The 14,314-nt window shown below is 35.2% G+C and overlaps 1 protein-coding gene across 2 annotated transcripts in view; it reads left to right on the plus strand.

Annotated features, from left to right (window-relative positions):
• Positions 1-14,314, plus strand: part of RAVER2 (ribonucleoprotein, PTB binding 2) — a 105,599-nt gene that overhangs the window by 62,400 nt on the left and 28,885 nt on the right. The window contains exons 6-9 of one of the 2 annotated variants that reach the window (XM_058538223.1): positions 5,128-5,216; positions 7,158-7,223; positions 7,385-7,496; positions 9,464-9,732. In XM_058538223.1, coding sequence (XP_058394206.1) covers positions 5,128-5,216; positions 7,158-7,223; positions 7,385-7,496; positions 9,464-9,732 — 536 coding nt within the window. Of the gene's footprint in view, positions 1-5,127; positions 5,217-7,118; positions 7,224-7,384; positions 7,497-9,463; positions 9,733-14,314 lie in introns of both variants that reach the window. The other variant, XM_058538221.1, reaches the window with a different exon arrangement.

Raw genomic sequence — 14,314 nt, forward strand, 5'->3', positions numbered from 1 at the left:
ATGGGGAAATTATTTCACCAAGCATGGCTTTTTGTGTGGAGTGGCAAGGGAAAAGGATTAAATCTCTGCCTCACTTAAACACATGCAAAGCTGCTGGGGAATGTGTGGAAAGTTTCTTGGTGTTCAGGAAAGAAAGAATGTCTTATTAATCAATAAGTTCCATTGGTTTTTCCTTTAGTGTGTCTTAACTGTATCTCTTACTGTACCCTGAACTCCTTACAGAGGCTCTGAACAAATGAAAATAATTATACAGCATCAGAATTCTTTATAATTATGTTTATATTGTATATATATTTATATTTATACCCTTGCCCTCCTTCTTTCTCGCTGTATCATTTTTCAAATAACTTATGCGTATTTAGTTGTTTATTGTCTGTCTCTCCCAGGAGAATGGAAGCTCCACAATGGCATAGATTTGTCTCTCTTTTTCATCTCAAGCACCTAGAGCAGAACTGCTAGTTATAGTGAAAGGCACTTAAATATTTGTTTACTGATTAAACCCCTTCCTTTACATTTCTGTTCCAGAGCTTGTACGTACCTTGTTATTCACATTTGGTCTAGTCTGTACATTCCTAACCACTCTTCTTGTCTGCCCTCTTTTCTCTCTAATCTGTACACTGCCATCAGATTGATTTTCCTCCCAGACCCAATTTGATTGTTACTCTGACCGTACTGATCTTTTCTCTTTAATCCAGACCTTTTAAGTACCTTCAAAAATACAATATAATATAAATATTCTAGACTTCTTTCTTTATATGGTGTGTATTTTTAATTTTAACTATTATGTAATTACTTATAGTCTAAATTGTGTTTTAGGCTTTATTGAGGTATAATTGATGCACATTAATCTGCACATATTTAAACTGTACAAAGTGATAAGTTTTGACATTTGTATAGCTCATGAAATCACCACAATCAAAATAATAAACATAGTCATTACTCTTGCAAGTTTCCTTTTGCGCCTTTGTAATCCACCCATTCTCTGTCCCCAGGAAACTACTGATTTGCTTTCTGTCACTGTAGAGTAGTTTGTATTTTCTAGAAATTTATATAAATGGAATCTCACAGTATATACTGTTTGGCTTCTTATTTTGAGATTATGCATGTTGCTGCATGTATCAATAGTTTTTTGCTTTTTAATTCTGAGTAGTATTGCATTCCACAATTTGCATATTCATTGACTTGTTGAACATTTAGGTTATTTCCAGTATTGGGTCATTACAAATAACATTGCTGTGAACATTTGTGTACTAGTCTTTGCATAGACTTATGCTTTCATTTCTCTTGGGTAAATATCTAGTTGTAGAATGGTTGGGTCATATGGTAGTTGTATGTTTACAGTATTAGAAACTCTACCAGCTGTTTTCCAATGTGGTTGAGCCATTTCACATTCTCACCGTCAGTGTCCAGGGCTGCAGTTTGCTCAATATCCTCACCAACACTCATTATGTTCATCCTATAATTTTAGCCTTTCCATTGGATATATGGTGCTATCTCATTGTGGTTTTAATTTGAATATCTCTTTCCACTAATGATATTGAACATCTTTTAATGTGCTAATTTGCCATCTTTATTCATTGTTAATATATCTTTTTAAATATCTTGCACATTTTAAAATTGAGTTGTCTTCTTATTAAGTTATGTGTTCTTTATTCTAGATACAAATCCTCTGTTGAATATATGAGTTTGCAAATATTTTCTTCCACTCCGTAGGTTGTCCTTGTATTTTCTTAACAATGTCTTTTGAAGAGCAAAGTTTATTATTTTGGCAAAGTCCAATTTATTATTTTTTCTTTAATAATTTGTATTTCTTGTGTCATATTTAAGAAATCTTTGCCAAATTCAAGGTCACTGAGATGGTCTCCTATGTTTTCCTCGAGAAGTTTTATAATTTTACCTGTTACATTTAGATCTATGATCCATTTTGAGTTAATTATTGTTTATGGTGTGAGGTAAAGGTCCAGGTTAATTTTTTTCACAGTTGTTCCAGCATCATTTGCTAAAAAAGATTATCCTTTTCCATTGAATTTCTTGACACCTTTTTCAAAAATTGATTGAACATATATCTATGGCTCTATCTCTGGACTCTATTCTATTCCATTGATCTAAATATCCATCTTTATACCAATACTACATTGTCTTGATAAATGTAGCTTTATAAAAAGTCCTGAAATCAGTTAGTGAAAGTCTTTCAACTCTATTCTTCTTTTTCAGTTCGTTTGCCTATTCTAAGTCCTTTGTATTTGCTTATAAATTTTAGAACCAGCCTGTCAATTTCTATGAAAAATGTCTGCTGGGAATTTGATTGGGATTGTGTTGAATCTGTATACTAATTTGGGCAGAATTGACAACAATTTTGAGGCTGAGCCATAAATATGGTATATCTCTCCATTTATTTAGGTCTTCTTTAATTTCTCTCAGCAATATTTTGTAGTTTTCAGGGTACAAATCTTACACATATTTTGTCAGATTTACCCATAACATTTCATTTTTCTTGATACTATTTTAAATGGTATTATTGCCTTTTAAGTTCCAGTTTCCTATTGCTTGTTGCTAACATATACCAGTACAATTAATTTTGTATATTTATCTGGTATCTTGCAACCTTACTTATTGTTTCCAGTAGGTTTTTGTCCCTAGAATTTTCTAGATAGACAATCACGTCATCTACAAATGAAATTATTTCTTCCTTTCCAATATGTATGTCTTTTATTTCTCTTTCTTGCTTTATTACAATAGATAGAAATTCCAGCATCATTTGGCATTGAACTGGTGAGAGTGGACATCCTTGCCTTGTTCCTGATTTTACAGAGAAAGCATTTATTCTTTTATTATTTAGTATTATGTTAGCTATAGTTTTTCACAGATTTTCTTTTTCAAGCTGAGAACTTTCCCTTCTATTCCTATATTGCTGAGAAATTTTATCATGATAATTGTTGGAATTTATTTTCTCCATTTATTTCTCCAATGGAGAAAAGCATGAAATTGCTTTTCTCCATTTATTGAGATGATCATATGTGGAGTTTTTGTGGTCTGTTATCATAATGAATTACATTGATTGATTTTTTGAATGTTCAACCAACCTTTCATTCCTAGGGTAAACCTTACTTGGTTGTGATTTATTATAATCCTTTGTATATATTGTTGCTTGATAGTTTTGTTCAAGTCTTCTATATCCTTACTGATTTTCTGTCAACTTATTCTATCAATTATTGACAAGAGGGATGGGGCTCAGTAGGACACCTAGCCAAGAGCTAAGAGTAAGGGCAGTCAGATGTGAGACTGTGGGTGTTTTCAGTGTTTGGTTCTGGTCATTGTTATTTTAAACTGGGAAATACTGTATTCACTAAAAGCTGTGAGAAAATATATTTTAATGTTTTATAATAAAATACAGTAACCATCTGAAGAAAAAGAGGAGGTGGTGTTGAAATCTCTAACCATAATTGTGGATTTGTCTACTTTTCCTTTCAGTTCTAGAAATTTTTGCTGTATATATTTTGAAGCTTTGTTATTTGGTACGCAGACATTTGAGATTGTTGCATCCTCTTGATAAATTGACCCTTTTATCAGTATGAACTGCCCACCTTTATCACTCTTTCTTCATAAACAGTGTCTTCTTTTATAAGCAGCTTATCCTAGTGGTCTACTCTTTCCAGCACCTAGAGTGAAATTGGCTCATTCTACAGAAAGCACCTTCTAATGGTCATTTTTCCAAAGATGTAAGGGACCGCCTCAGCAAGTAATGAAAATGGGAAACAGAGTTTAAAGCATGGGGTGAACTTGTAGGGATGTTATATATAAACTTTAAATATTTTTGTGTGTGTGTGTGTGTGTGTGTGTGTGTGATGAGGACTAGCCCTGAGCTAACATCCGATGCCAATCCTCCCCCCCCACTTTTTGTTTTCTCGAGGAAGATTGGCCCTGAGCTAACATCCATGCCCATCTTCCTCTACTTTATATGGGACGCCGCCACAGCGTGGCTTGACAGATGGTGTGTCGGTGCTCGCCCGGCATCCGAACCTGCGAACCCCGGGCCGCCAAAGTGGAGAGCGCACACTTAACCACTTGCACCACTGGGCCGGCCCCACTTTAAATATTTTTGATCATTGAATTATATGATTTTTGAAGTACTTTCTAAACCTGACCTGTGATTCTAATTAACTATTGTATTGCTAGAGAATTTTGTATATTATGACTGTTTCCAGTTACTTTATAATAATAAGATGAAATTGCTTCATATGTTTTTCTATCTCATGGTTCTTTTTGTCTGTATATTATCTATTCTGAAAACATCTTCTGATATGTACTCTGGTATTTGTACTTAGACAAACTTGATAAAGAGTATAGTTACCATTTATTCTTTTTATCAACTATGTACAGTATTGTTTCCTTTGTTTTGTTTTTATTATGTAAATATTTTTGTTTTTTTGGTGAGGAGGACTAGCCCTGAGCTAACATCTGATGCCAATCCTCCCCTTTTTTGTTTTTCTTGAGGAAGATTGTCCCTGAGCTAACATCCGTGCCCATCTTCCTCTACTTTATATGGGACACCGCCACAGCATGGCTTAACAAGTGGTGCATCAGTGCACACCCGGGATCCGAACCTACAAACCCCGGGCCGCCGCAGTGGAGCACGCGCACTTAACCGCTTGCACCACTGGGCCGGCCCCATAAATATTTTTTATGTACATATATTCTCTTCTCAGTTGGATTGTAAGGTTTTCAAGGACAAGGATTGTATCTTATCCTTCTCCCCCACCCCCTGCCAAAATACACCAAACACCCAACAAAAATACTGAGCCAATAACATGGGTTCAATTAGTATTATACTTATTAAAAGATGGAATTAGTTTTGTTGTACTAATGCTAAAGAAGAGAAAGGCTGGGTTTGGTGTTTTGCCGTTGTGACAGAAGGTTTTGGAATTTTAAATCAAATTCTAGGGTTGAATCACAAGGAAAGGAGCTTGTCACTTCTTGTGCATTGACAAGGTCAGTATATTGTTGAACTTTCAAAGAATTTGTTAAAAGTTTAAAGAAATATTCATTTACTCTTTTGGAGTTTGTTTTATTTATTTTTGAATTCCGTATATATCATAAAGTTAAATTTTTACTTTTATTTTCTTCAAGCAGTTCTTGGAACACCTCACAGCTTGCCACATCTGATGAATCATCCATCCATCTCTCCTGCATTTTTACATTTGAATAAAGCACATCAGGTATATAAATAGCATTGAGTACTGAAGCATCAGAAATTTGGGGTGAATATTTTGTTTGTTTTTAACACTTAAAGTTCTTAAGAAGTTAAATGAGTATTTTGTTTTACAAAAACCCTTAGCAATAAGTATAGCTGCATAAAAACGTAACTGGAGTATATCAGATCAAATTAAGCTGATCAAAGCAGCAGTTATATATATTTATTGATTCTAATTTGTAAGGCATTAAGATGGGAAGAGGTATATTTTGTGATATATTTTTCTAGAAGTTGATCAGTAGTTCAAAACAAGTTTTCTTATGTGGTCTTTTTTTTTTTAATTATTTATTTATTTATTTATTTTTTTTACCCCAAAGCCCCAGTAGATAGTTGTATGTCATAGATGTACATCCTTCTAGTTGCTGCACGTGGGACACGGCCACAGCATGGCCGGAGAAGCGGTGCGTCAGTGCGTGCCCGGGATCCGAACCCGGGCCGCCAGCAGCGGAGAGTGTGCACTTAACTGCTAAGCCATGGGGCCGGCCTTCTTATGTGGTCTTAACTCAAAAAAGTATTTACAGAAAGAAAAAATAAATGAATGAACAATAGCTCTTACTCTTAATCAATGTTATAAAAATAATTCATATATTTTTGAGAGTAAAAATTGTTTTTCTTTCCCTTTTCAGATAGGTATTTTAAAATGTGTTTGTATATGTAAATATCCATAATATTGGAAATAAACATTACTCATTAATTTCAGCTACTGTTTAAGGCTGTATCTATGTAGAAGCCTAATTGCAAGTCAAACCTAATACATAACAGCTGATTGATGTTTCGTCCTAAACCCAGCTTTTTAAGGGAAAGCCCTATCTTTTGTTTATTTTTCATTCTTAGAATCTAACAGAAGACCTTGTGCATTATAGGGTCTTTATTCATTCATTTACTCAACATATTTTAATGAGAATCTGACTTGTACTAGACACTCTGCTAGTCATTGAGGCTACAGCATTGAACAGAATATTCAAAGTCCATGTTCTTATGGAATTTCAACAAATAGAGAAAACAAACATTAAACAATTAATTACAATAAGAGTGATGTGAGAGGAGAGTTCAGAGTATTGACCATATTCCCTTTATTTTAGAAGAAAGACCAACATGCTTAATTTTTCCTCTGAGGTCTGTCCAGGTGGGCCTCTCCGCCTGTCCTGCTCACTGGGCGTCACTGTCCCAGCCTCAGTGGCCTGCTTTTGGTTCTTGAAGGACCTCATTCTCTTCTCCGTCTGCCTTCGCTCCTGCTGCCCCTTCTGCCTGGAATGCCCCCCACCCAGCAGCACTGAAATCCCCCAGGCCCCACCTGTTACTCCTCTGCAGCCTTAGGTCTCTGCACGAGAGTTAGTTCCTCAGGGAACCTTCCTTGAATTGAGCAATCTAAATCAAATCCCCCCATTCTTTGTTCTCTTGGCTCCTTGTGTTTTTCCTTCAGACACTCGTCACCATTTGTAATTACGTGTTTTTATAATTGACTCACGTCTGCCCGCCTCCAGGGACTGTAAGATCGTGAGGGCAGACCACACTGTGGTATTTCTCACTGGGTGGCACGGTGCCTGGCACGTGGCAGAGCTCAAGAAATCCTCGTTGAGTGATGGAGTGAATAAATCAGTGACAGAATGACACTGACATTGCAGCTGGGTGGGGGGAGGGGAGGCGAGGAAAGATGAAAGAACAGAAGGGGAGGATGTGTAATTACATGGTCACATCTTGTATATTATTAAAAAGATTAATTATTGTTGCCTAAAGTTGGAAAGTGGGGCATTAAGAAACTGTTGCTTTTGTTCAGATCAACTGGAGAATTGAACTTTAAAATAAATTGGGTTATACAAGTAGCTTTTCAAAATTATACTAACTGAATGTTTTGTCATTTTCACAGAGCTCAGTTATGGGTAATACTTCTAATTTATTCCTTCAGAATCTTTCTCATGTTCCGCTGGCACAGCAACAATTAATGAAATTTGAGACTATTCATACAAATAGTGTAAGTATGGAATTATTTTTTTCTTTTGAAATGAGTCCATTCCTTTTCTCTAATCAGGCTGTTGGTCGGATCGTTTATGGATTTTCATGTATGTCGCCTTTTTATTAGGTTGTATCTTGCTGCCAGGGGCAAAAATCTTACTTTCTTTTCTTCTTTGGCAGAAACCGGGCTTGCTCGGGGAACCCCCGGCCATGGTCCTGCAGACTGCAGTGGGGATCGGGTCCATGCTGCCCTTGAAGACAGAGTTGGGCCATCACGGAGAAGCACATAAAAGTAAATGATGTGTGTTTACTGAGAAGTCAGTAAATAGTCAGATTTAAGATTTAAAGATGAGTTTACTTATATTCTGCTTTCATTTGTAGGAAGGTCAGATTTGAGTTTTATTCAGTCATTTAAAATTTCAAGAGCCCTCGTGGCTTTTTTATTTTTAATATTAGAAAACTATTGCTAAGTTGTTGATGGACTTGCTTCCATGCCAGGATGAGCCTTTCTTTGCTGGATATGCTTTAATATTTGATGAAGCTTCACAGCAGCAAGAGGCAAAGACAGATCCATTTGAGACTGACACGCTGCCCACTGGGCTGATGGCATATTACATAGGTAACCATTTAATTTTTGCCTGGACAGGAAAGCCCTTAGCTTTTATGAAGAAATATCTGGTATTGATAAATTTAAAGTTTGATTATTTATTTGTATCATTTTTTAAATGTGATCTCCAAATTAGTAGTAGAAGAAAAATAATAATATGTGTACTGTGTGCTTCTGAAAAGATGACAAATTTAAACAGAACAATTTGGTGCTCACTTCAGCAGCACAGATACTAACCAGAACGATTTGTTTTTCTTTTTAGAAAAACAGGAGCATGGTAGTGTACCAAGATTTCTTATTTGAATGTGATTTTGAAAGACACTGTCAGTTTGAATTTAATTGAAATTTGTTTGAAGTGAACATGCCAAGGGAAACGAGAAGGCCCACCAGTAGTAAAAAAAAAAGTCAATTAAATATGAGTAGCATATTTAACCTCTTGTACATGAAACTGACAAGTCAAATGATCAAATAATTCAGTCAGTTCTGACCATTGGCATTGACTGGGCAAAAGTTAAACCAGTGTACAGACAGGGGTAGAAATTTTTATGGTTTGATGAGGTCTGTCCTAAAAATTAACTTTTGTATAACTAAAAGCTTATGCAAATGTTTATTATTTGTGTCTGATTAAATAATAAGCCATTTGCTTTAGCATCGATGCTTTAAGAACACTGAAAATTCAGTGTCCAAATAAATATATCATGAAAGATAGAACTAGAGCATGCATCTCTAAATATTTAGTACTAAAAATAATTTAAGAAATTTGTTTAGTGAATTTGTAAAATATAAATTTGACTTAAAGTAGTTATCAAAATTAGCTCTTTTCATTTAACTTTGACCTGTAGATTTTTAAAAAGTGGAATGGTTCAGAATTTTCTTATTAAAACTTTCATTCCTTCCAGAATTTCTTATTTGCCTGTAAATAAAAATGTACAACTTTCATGTGTTAAATTTGGTGCTTATCTATTCACAAATATTGATATTTTGTAAACCAATGGTGTGCTGGTGTTTAAAAACCAGCTTTCTGGTTAAAAAACAAAGTCTTGATGTGTAGCATTTGTGGATTTGTGTGTGTGAACACTCCAGCCGAGGCCGACTTCAGGTTACCCGTGTGAGGACATCGAACTCGAGATCCAAGAAGAGATATGTACAGTCGGCTCTTATGAGCTGTGCAAGCCAGCTGACCAGATTTATTGTTGATTTAATCTAACTTTATTAATTTTTAAGTGTCAGAGAATTTTTTAAACTGAAGACTTAATTATTTTCTTCAACTATGGAAGCAGGCAAATTACCATGATTGGGCATAAAAAAACCAGCACTGATGTAACTGAGATGCCAAAAAGTACATAAATTTTGCTCTCAGCTTCTAAAATAGGCAATTAAAACTTGGAACTAAAAACTATAATATCCTTGAGATTATCCTGGAAGTTATTGAAAATAAGAAAAACGTGATTATTAGCATTAGAGGTTTTTGTTTTTCCATACAGGAACCTGCTAATTGACAACCTCTAACCTCACCTTTTAAATTGAACTGTTCTCTAATAGGTAAAAAAATAGGTTTCTGCACATTTTGCCCGTAATTTGACAAAATCAAAGGACTATTATGAATAAGCCTTGTCTAACCAAAAGCCTTTTGCATTTGTGCTTCACTGCAGCATGCAGTCTGATGCCAGCTCAAACAACGATGACAGCTGGAAGGGGCGTGTTACCGTTCTTTCCGAATCCGCACGTGGCGGGACGAGCTGCGCCGGGGCGTGGGAATGCTCAGGGCAAGCAGCCGGCCGCGGGGGCGATGGCGGAAGGGAACGTCTCAGGGTCGCGGGCTTATCTTCGGAGCTTGCCAAACCTTCCAGCTGCAGGCGTGCTGACCGGACACCAGAGGCAACAGCAGAGTCAGCCGAAAAGCACGGAGATAAGTTCAGGGGTAAGAAGTGTGTGTGCGCGCCTGCATATGCATACACACATATACACGCACACACTGCACGTGTATACTACGTGTATATATGTATACTACACGGGAATATATATTCTCTTTAGTTATTCAATTATTCTAATTCTAGAGTATTCTGATTTTTGGTTATTTTATAAGTGGTATAATTTGTGAAGTATCATCAAGCAATCTTAACTATTTTTAAATTTCAAAGGAAGCATAGTGGTTTACTTAAAGTATACAAATACGGATTACAAACTAGATAATTGCTATAATATATCAATGACACGATAACTTTTTCATAGAGTACATTCACTTCTCAAAATAGAAGAAAATATTGCACTCAAAAAAAACCTTGTTATTATAAATAAACAAAAATCCATCTATTGATAAGTTATGCCAGATGATGTTTGGGACTATGCTTAATTACCAGTTTATCTGTCAATAAAATAATTTTAATTTGTGTAAAATAAGTTTTTTAAGTCTATTATTATAAAATAGTTTAGATATGAATTCTTTATTATAAATATTTGCTTTTCTAAAGAGTGTGAGATATGCATATTTTTCAAAAATGCTTGATATTTTAAAAATAAAATATAAACTAGTTTAAGTTCAAAATTTTGTAGTTTGGAAAAGCTTAAGAGTATCATTAATACTTAACCGATTATATAGTGATATTATTTATAAGGCTTTCTAAATATAATGCTATTCTTTAAAATATACTCATTTTTCTACTTTAAATATATATCCTGTAGCTAGTTAAGGTATTATTTTAATATTTAAAGGCAGAACCCATTTTATTTTATCTGAATAATGTCAAAGTCAGTTATTAAACACTGGTCTGCTCAAAAGAATCTAATCTCTGTTTTAATTCTGTAAGTTTTTACCCATTTTATTGGTTCATAAACCACTGGCATTTGTAAATATTATCATAAGTAAGTAGAATCAAGTATATTTGATTTTTATTTTATTTGTACCCTAAAATACCCTATGGTTTGTAAGTGGTATAAAGCACAGGCTATAAGCAGCATGTGAGGCACAAAATCCTTGTAGTTGGCTGTATTCAAATTGTGAAACAAAATTGAATTTGTCAGAGGTTTCAGTGTCACCTGGTCGCAGCAGGAGGTGTGGATGGAATGCCCTACAGTCGTACCTTGAGAAGGCTAAGCAGTTTTTCATAGAATGAGTTTTAAAAATTTATCTGCAGTATTAATTGCTTGGATTATTGGGGAAAATTAAACAAATAGAACTCATATATGATTATTCTGTATCTTTTTGCACAGACTCTTTAATTCATTGAAAGCATGAGTGTCTTTAGAAAAACTGGATTTGAGGTGATTCACATAGTGGGCAAATGAGAGTGTGCCTAGAAGAAGACAGCCCAAGTGGGGCAGGGTCTGGAAGACAAGTCCTGTGAGGAAGAATTGAGGGAAATGGGTATATAGAACTTGGAAAGGGTTGACCAGCTGGATATATATATTTTTTAAATATTCACAGATTAGTCACATGGTATTTTGTGTTCCTCCAGTGGTCAGAACTAGTCCAATAAGTATGATGTACAATAAAGCAGATTTAGGCTTAATCTAACAAAGAACAATTGAAGCTTTCAAACAAAAGTTTGACTATTTCACCAAGATGTGAATGTCATGTCACCTAGAACAATTAAGCAGACCCCAAGTGAGCACCTGTACAGATTGTTGGGAAGTGATTCCTCTTTCTGACTATAGGGAATTGGACCAGGTGACCTCAAAGTATGTTTTCCAAGTATGTAGCAAGATTTTGGACTTTGTTAAACAATTGATTAAACTTGGCTTTAGGTTTTTAGACCTGTGTCGTTAATATTATGTTGACCAGTGATTCTTAATTCTGCCTTTTTGTCAGAATCACCTCTGGAGTTTAAAAAGCAGAAAAAATGGAGAGGTCTAGATTCTAACCCCCTCCACTCCTGAGAATTTGATTCAGGGAGACAGCAGGGAGATCTGTATTTTAAGCCTATCATTTGGTGGCATTAAGTACATTCACATTGTTTTGCAACTGTCACTGCTATCCATCTCCAGAACTTTTTCGTCATCCCACACTGCAATTCTCTACCCATTCAACTCTCCATTTTCCCTTCTCCTCAGCTCCCAGTAAACACTGTGCTTCTTTCTATCTCTGAAGTTGACTATTCCAGGTACCTCATGTGAGTGGAATGATACGATATTTGTCTTTTGTGTCTGGCTTATTTCACTCAGCATAAGGTATTCAAGGTTCATCCATGTTGTAGCATATATTGGAATTTCCTTTTTTTCTTTAAGGCTGAAAATATTCTAGTGTGTGTGTGTGTATATATATATATATATATATATACACACACCACATTGTGTGTGTATATATACATCTATTGTGTGTGTGTATATATTATATATACCACATTTTATTTATCCATTCATTCATTGATGGACATTTGGATTGTTTTCATCTTTTGGCTATTATGAATAATGCTGCTATGAACATGGTATACAAATAGCTGTTTGAGTCCCTGCTTTCAATTCTCTTGGGTATTTACCCAGAAATAGAATTGCTGAATCATATGGTAAATCTATATTTAATTTTTTGACGAACTGCCATTCTGTTCTCCACAGCAACTGCAGAATTTTACATTCGTGCCAGCGATGCATGACAGTTCCAATTTCTCCACATCCTCACCAATACTTGTTGTTTTCTGTTTTTTTATTAGCCATCCTAATGGGTGTGAAGTGGTGTCTCATCATGGTTTTGATATGCATTTCCCTAATGATCAGTGATGTTGAGCATCTTTTCATGTGCTTATTAGCCATTTGTATATCTTCTTTGGAGAAATGTCTCTTCATATCCTTTCCCCATTTTTTAATTGAGTTATTTGTTTTTTTGCTGTTGAGTTGTGTGAGGTCCTTATATATTTTGGATGTTAATACCTTCTCAGATATGTGGTTTGCAAATATTTTCTCCCATTCCATAGGTTGCGTTTTCATTTTGTTGATTGTTTCCTTTGCTGTGCAGAAGGTTTTTACTTTGCAGTAGTCCCACTTGTTTATTTTTTCTTTTGTTGCCTGTGCTTTTGGTGTTATATGAAAAAATCATTGCCAAGACCAATGTCAAGGAGCTTTTTCCTGATATTTTTCTTCCAGGAGTTCTATGGTTTCAGGTCTTATATTTAAGTCTTTAATCCAATTTGGGTGAATTATTGTGTATGGTGTAAGATCAAGGTCCCATCTCGTTCTTTTGCATCTGGACATCCAATTTTCCCAGTACCATTTATTAAAGAGTCTATTCTTTTCCCATTGTGTATTCTTGGCACCCTTGTCAAGAGTTAGTTGCCACATATGCGTGGGTTTATTTCTGGGCTCTCTATTCTGTTCATAGGTCAATGTATCTGTTTTTATCCCAGTACTGTTTTGATTATTATAGCTTTGTAATAGAGTTTGAAATCAGGAAGGGTGATGCCTCCAGCTTTGTTCTTTCTCAAGATTTCCCTGACTACTTGGAGTCTTTTGTGGTTCCATGCAAATTTTAGGGTTATTATTTCTATTTCTGTGAAAAGTGTCATTGAAAATTTGACAGGGATTGTATTGAATCTGTAGATGGCTTTGGGTAGCATGGACATTTTAACAATATTAATTCTTCCAGTCCATGAACACAGGGTATCTTTCCAGTTATTTGTGTCCTTTTCCATTTCTTTCATCAGTGTTTTATAGTTTTCAGTGTACAGACCATTTACCTCCTTGGTTAAATTTATTCCTGAGTGTTTTATTCTTTTTGATAATATTGTAAATAGGATTTTTTTCTTAGTTTCTTTTTCAGATAATTCATTGTTAGTATACAGAAATGCAACTGATGCAAACAGAGACTATTTAACTTCTTCCTTTCTGATCTGGATGCCTTCTATTCCTTTTTCTTGCCCAATTGCTCTGGCTAGGACTTCTAGTGCTATGTTGAATAAAAGCAGTGGGAGTGGGCATCCTTGTCCTATTCTTGATCGTAGAGGAAAATCTCTCAGCTTTTCACCATTGAGTATAATGTTAGCTATGGGTGTGTCCTTTATATATGGCCTTTATTATGTTGAGGTACGTTCCCTCTATATCCAGTTTGTTAGAAGTTTTTATCATGAAAGGATGTTGAATTTTGTCCAGTGTGTTTTCTGCATCTATTGAGATGATCATATGGTTTTTGTCCTTCATTCTGTTAACGTGGTGTATCAGCTTTATTGATTTGCACGTGTTGAACCATCCTAGTATCCCAGGAATAAATCCCACTTGATCATCACGTACAATCCTTTTAATATGTTGTTGAATTTGGGTTGCCACTATTTTGTTTAGGGTTGCCAGTATTTTGTTGAGGATTTTCGCATCTGTGTTCATCAGGAACATTGGCCTGTAATTTTCTTTTCTTGTACTTTCCTTGTCTGGCTTTGGTATGAGGGCAATGCTAGCCTTGTAAAATAAGTTAGGAACTCTTCTTTCCTGTTCCATTTTTTTGAAGAGTTTCAGAAGGATTGCATTAATTCTTCTTTAAATATTTGGTAGAATTCACCAGTGAAGCCATCTGGTCCCAGGCT

This window comes from Diceros bicornis, chromosome 4 (assembly GCF_020826845.1).
Source record: "Diceros bicornis minor isolate mBicDic1 chromosome 4, mDicBic1.mat.cur, whole genome shotgun sequence".
In the NCBI taxonomy this organism is placed as follows: Eukaryota; Metazoa; Chordata; class Mammalia; order Perissodactyla; family Rhinocerotidae; genus Diceros; species Diceros bicornis.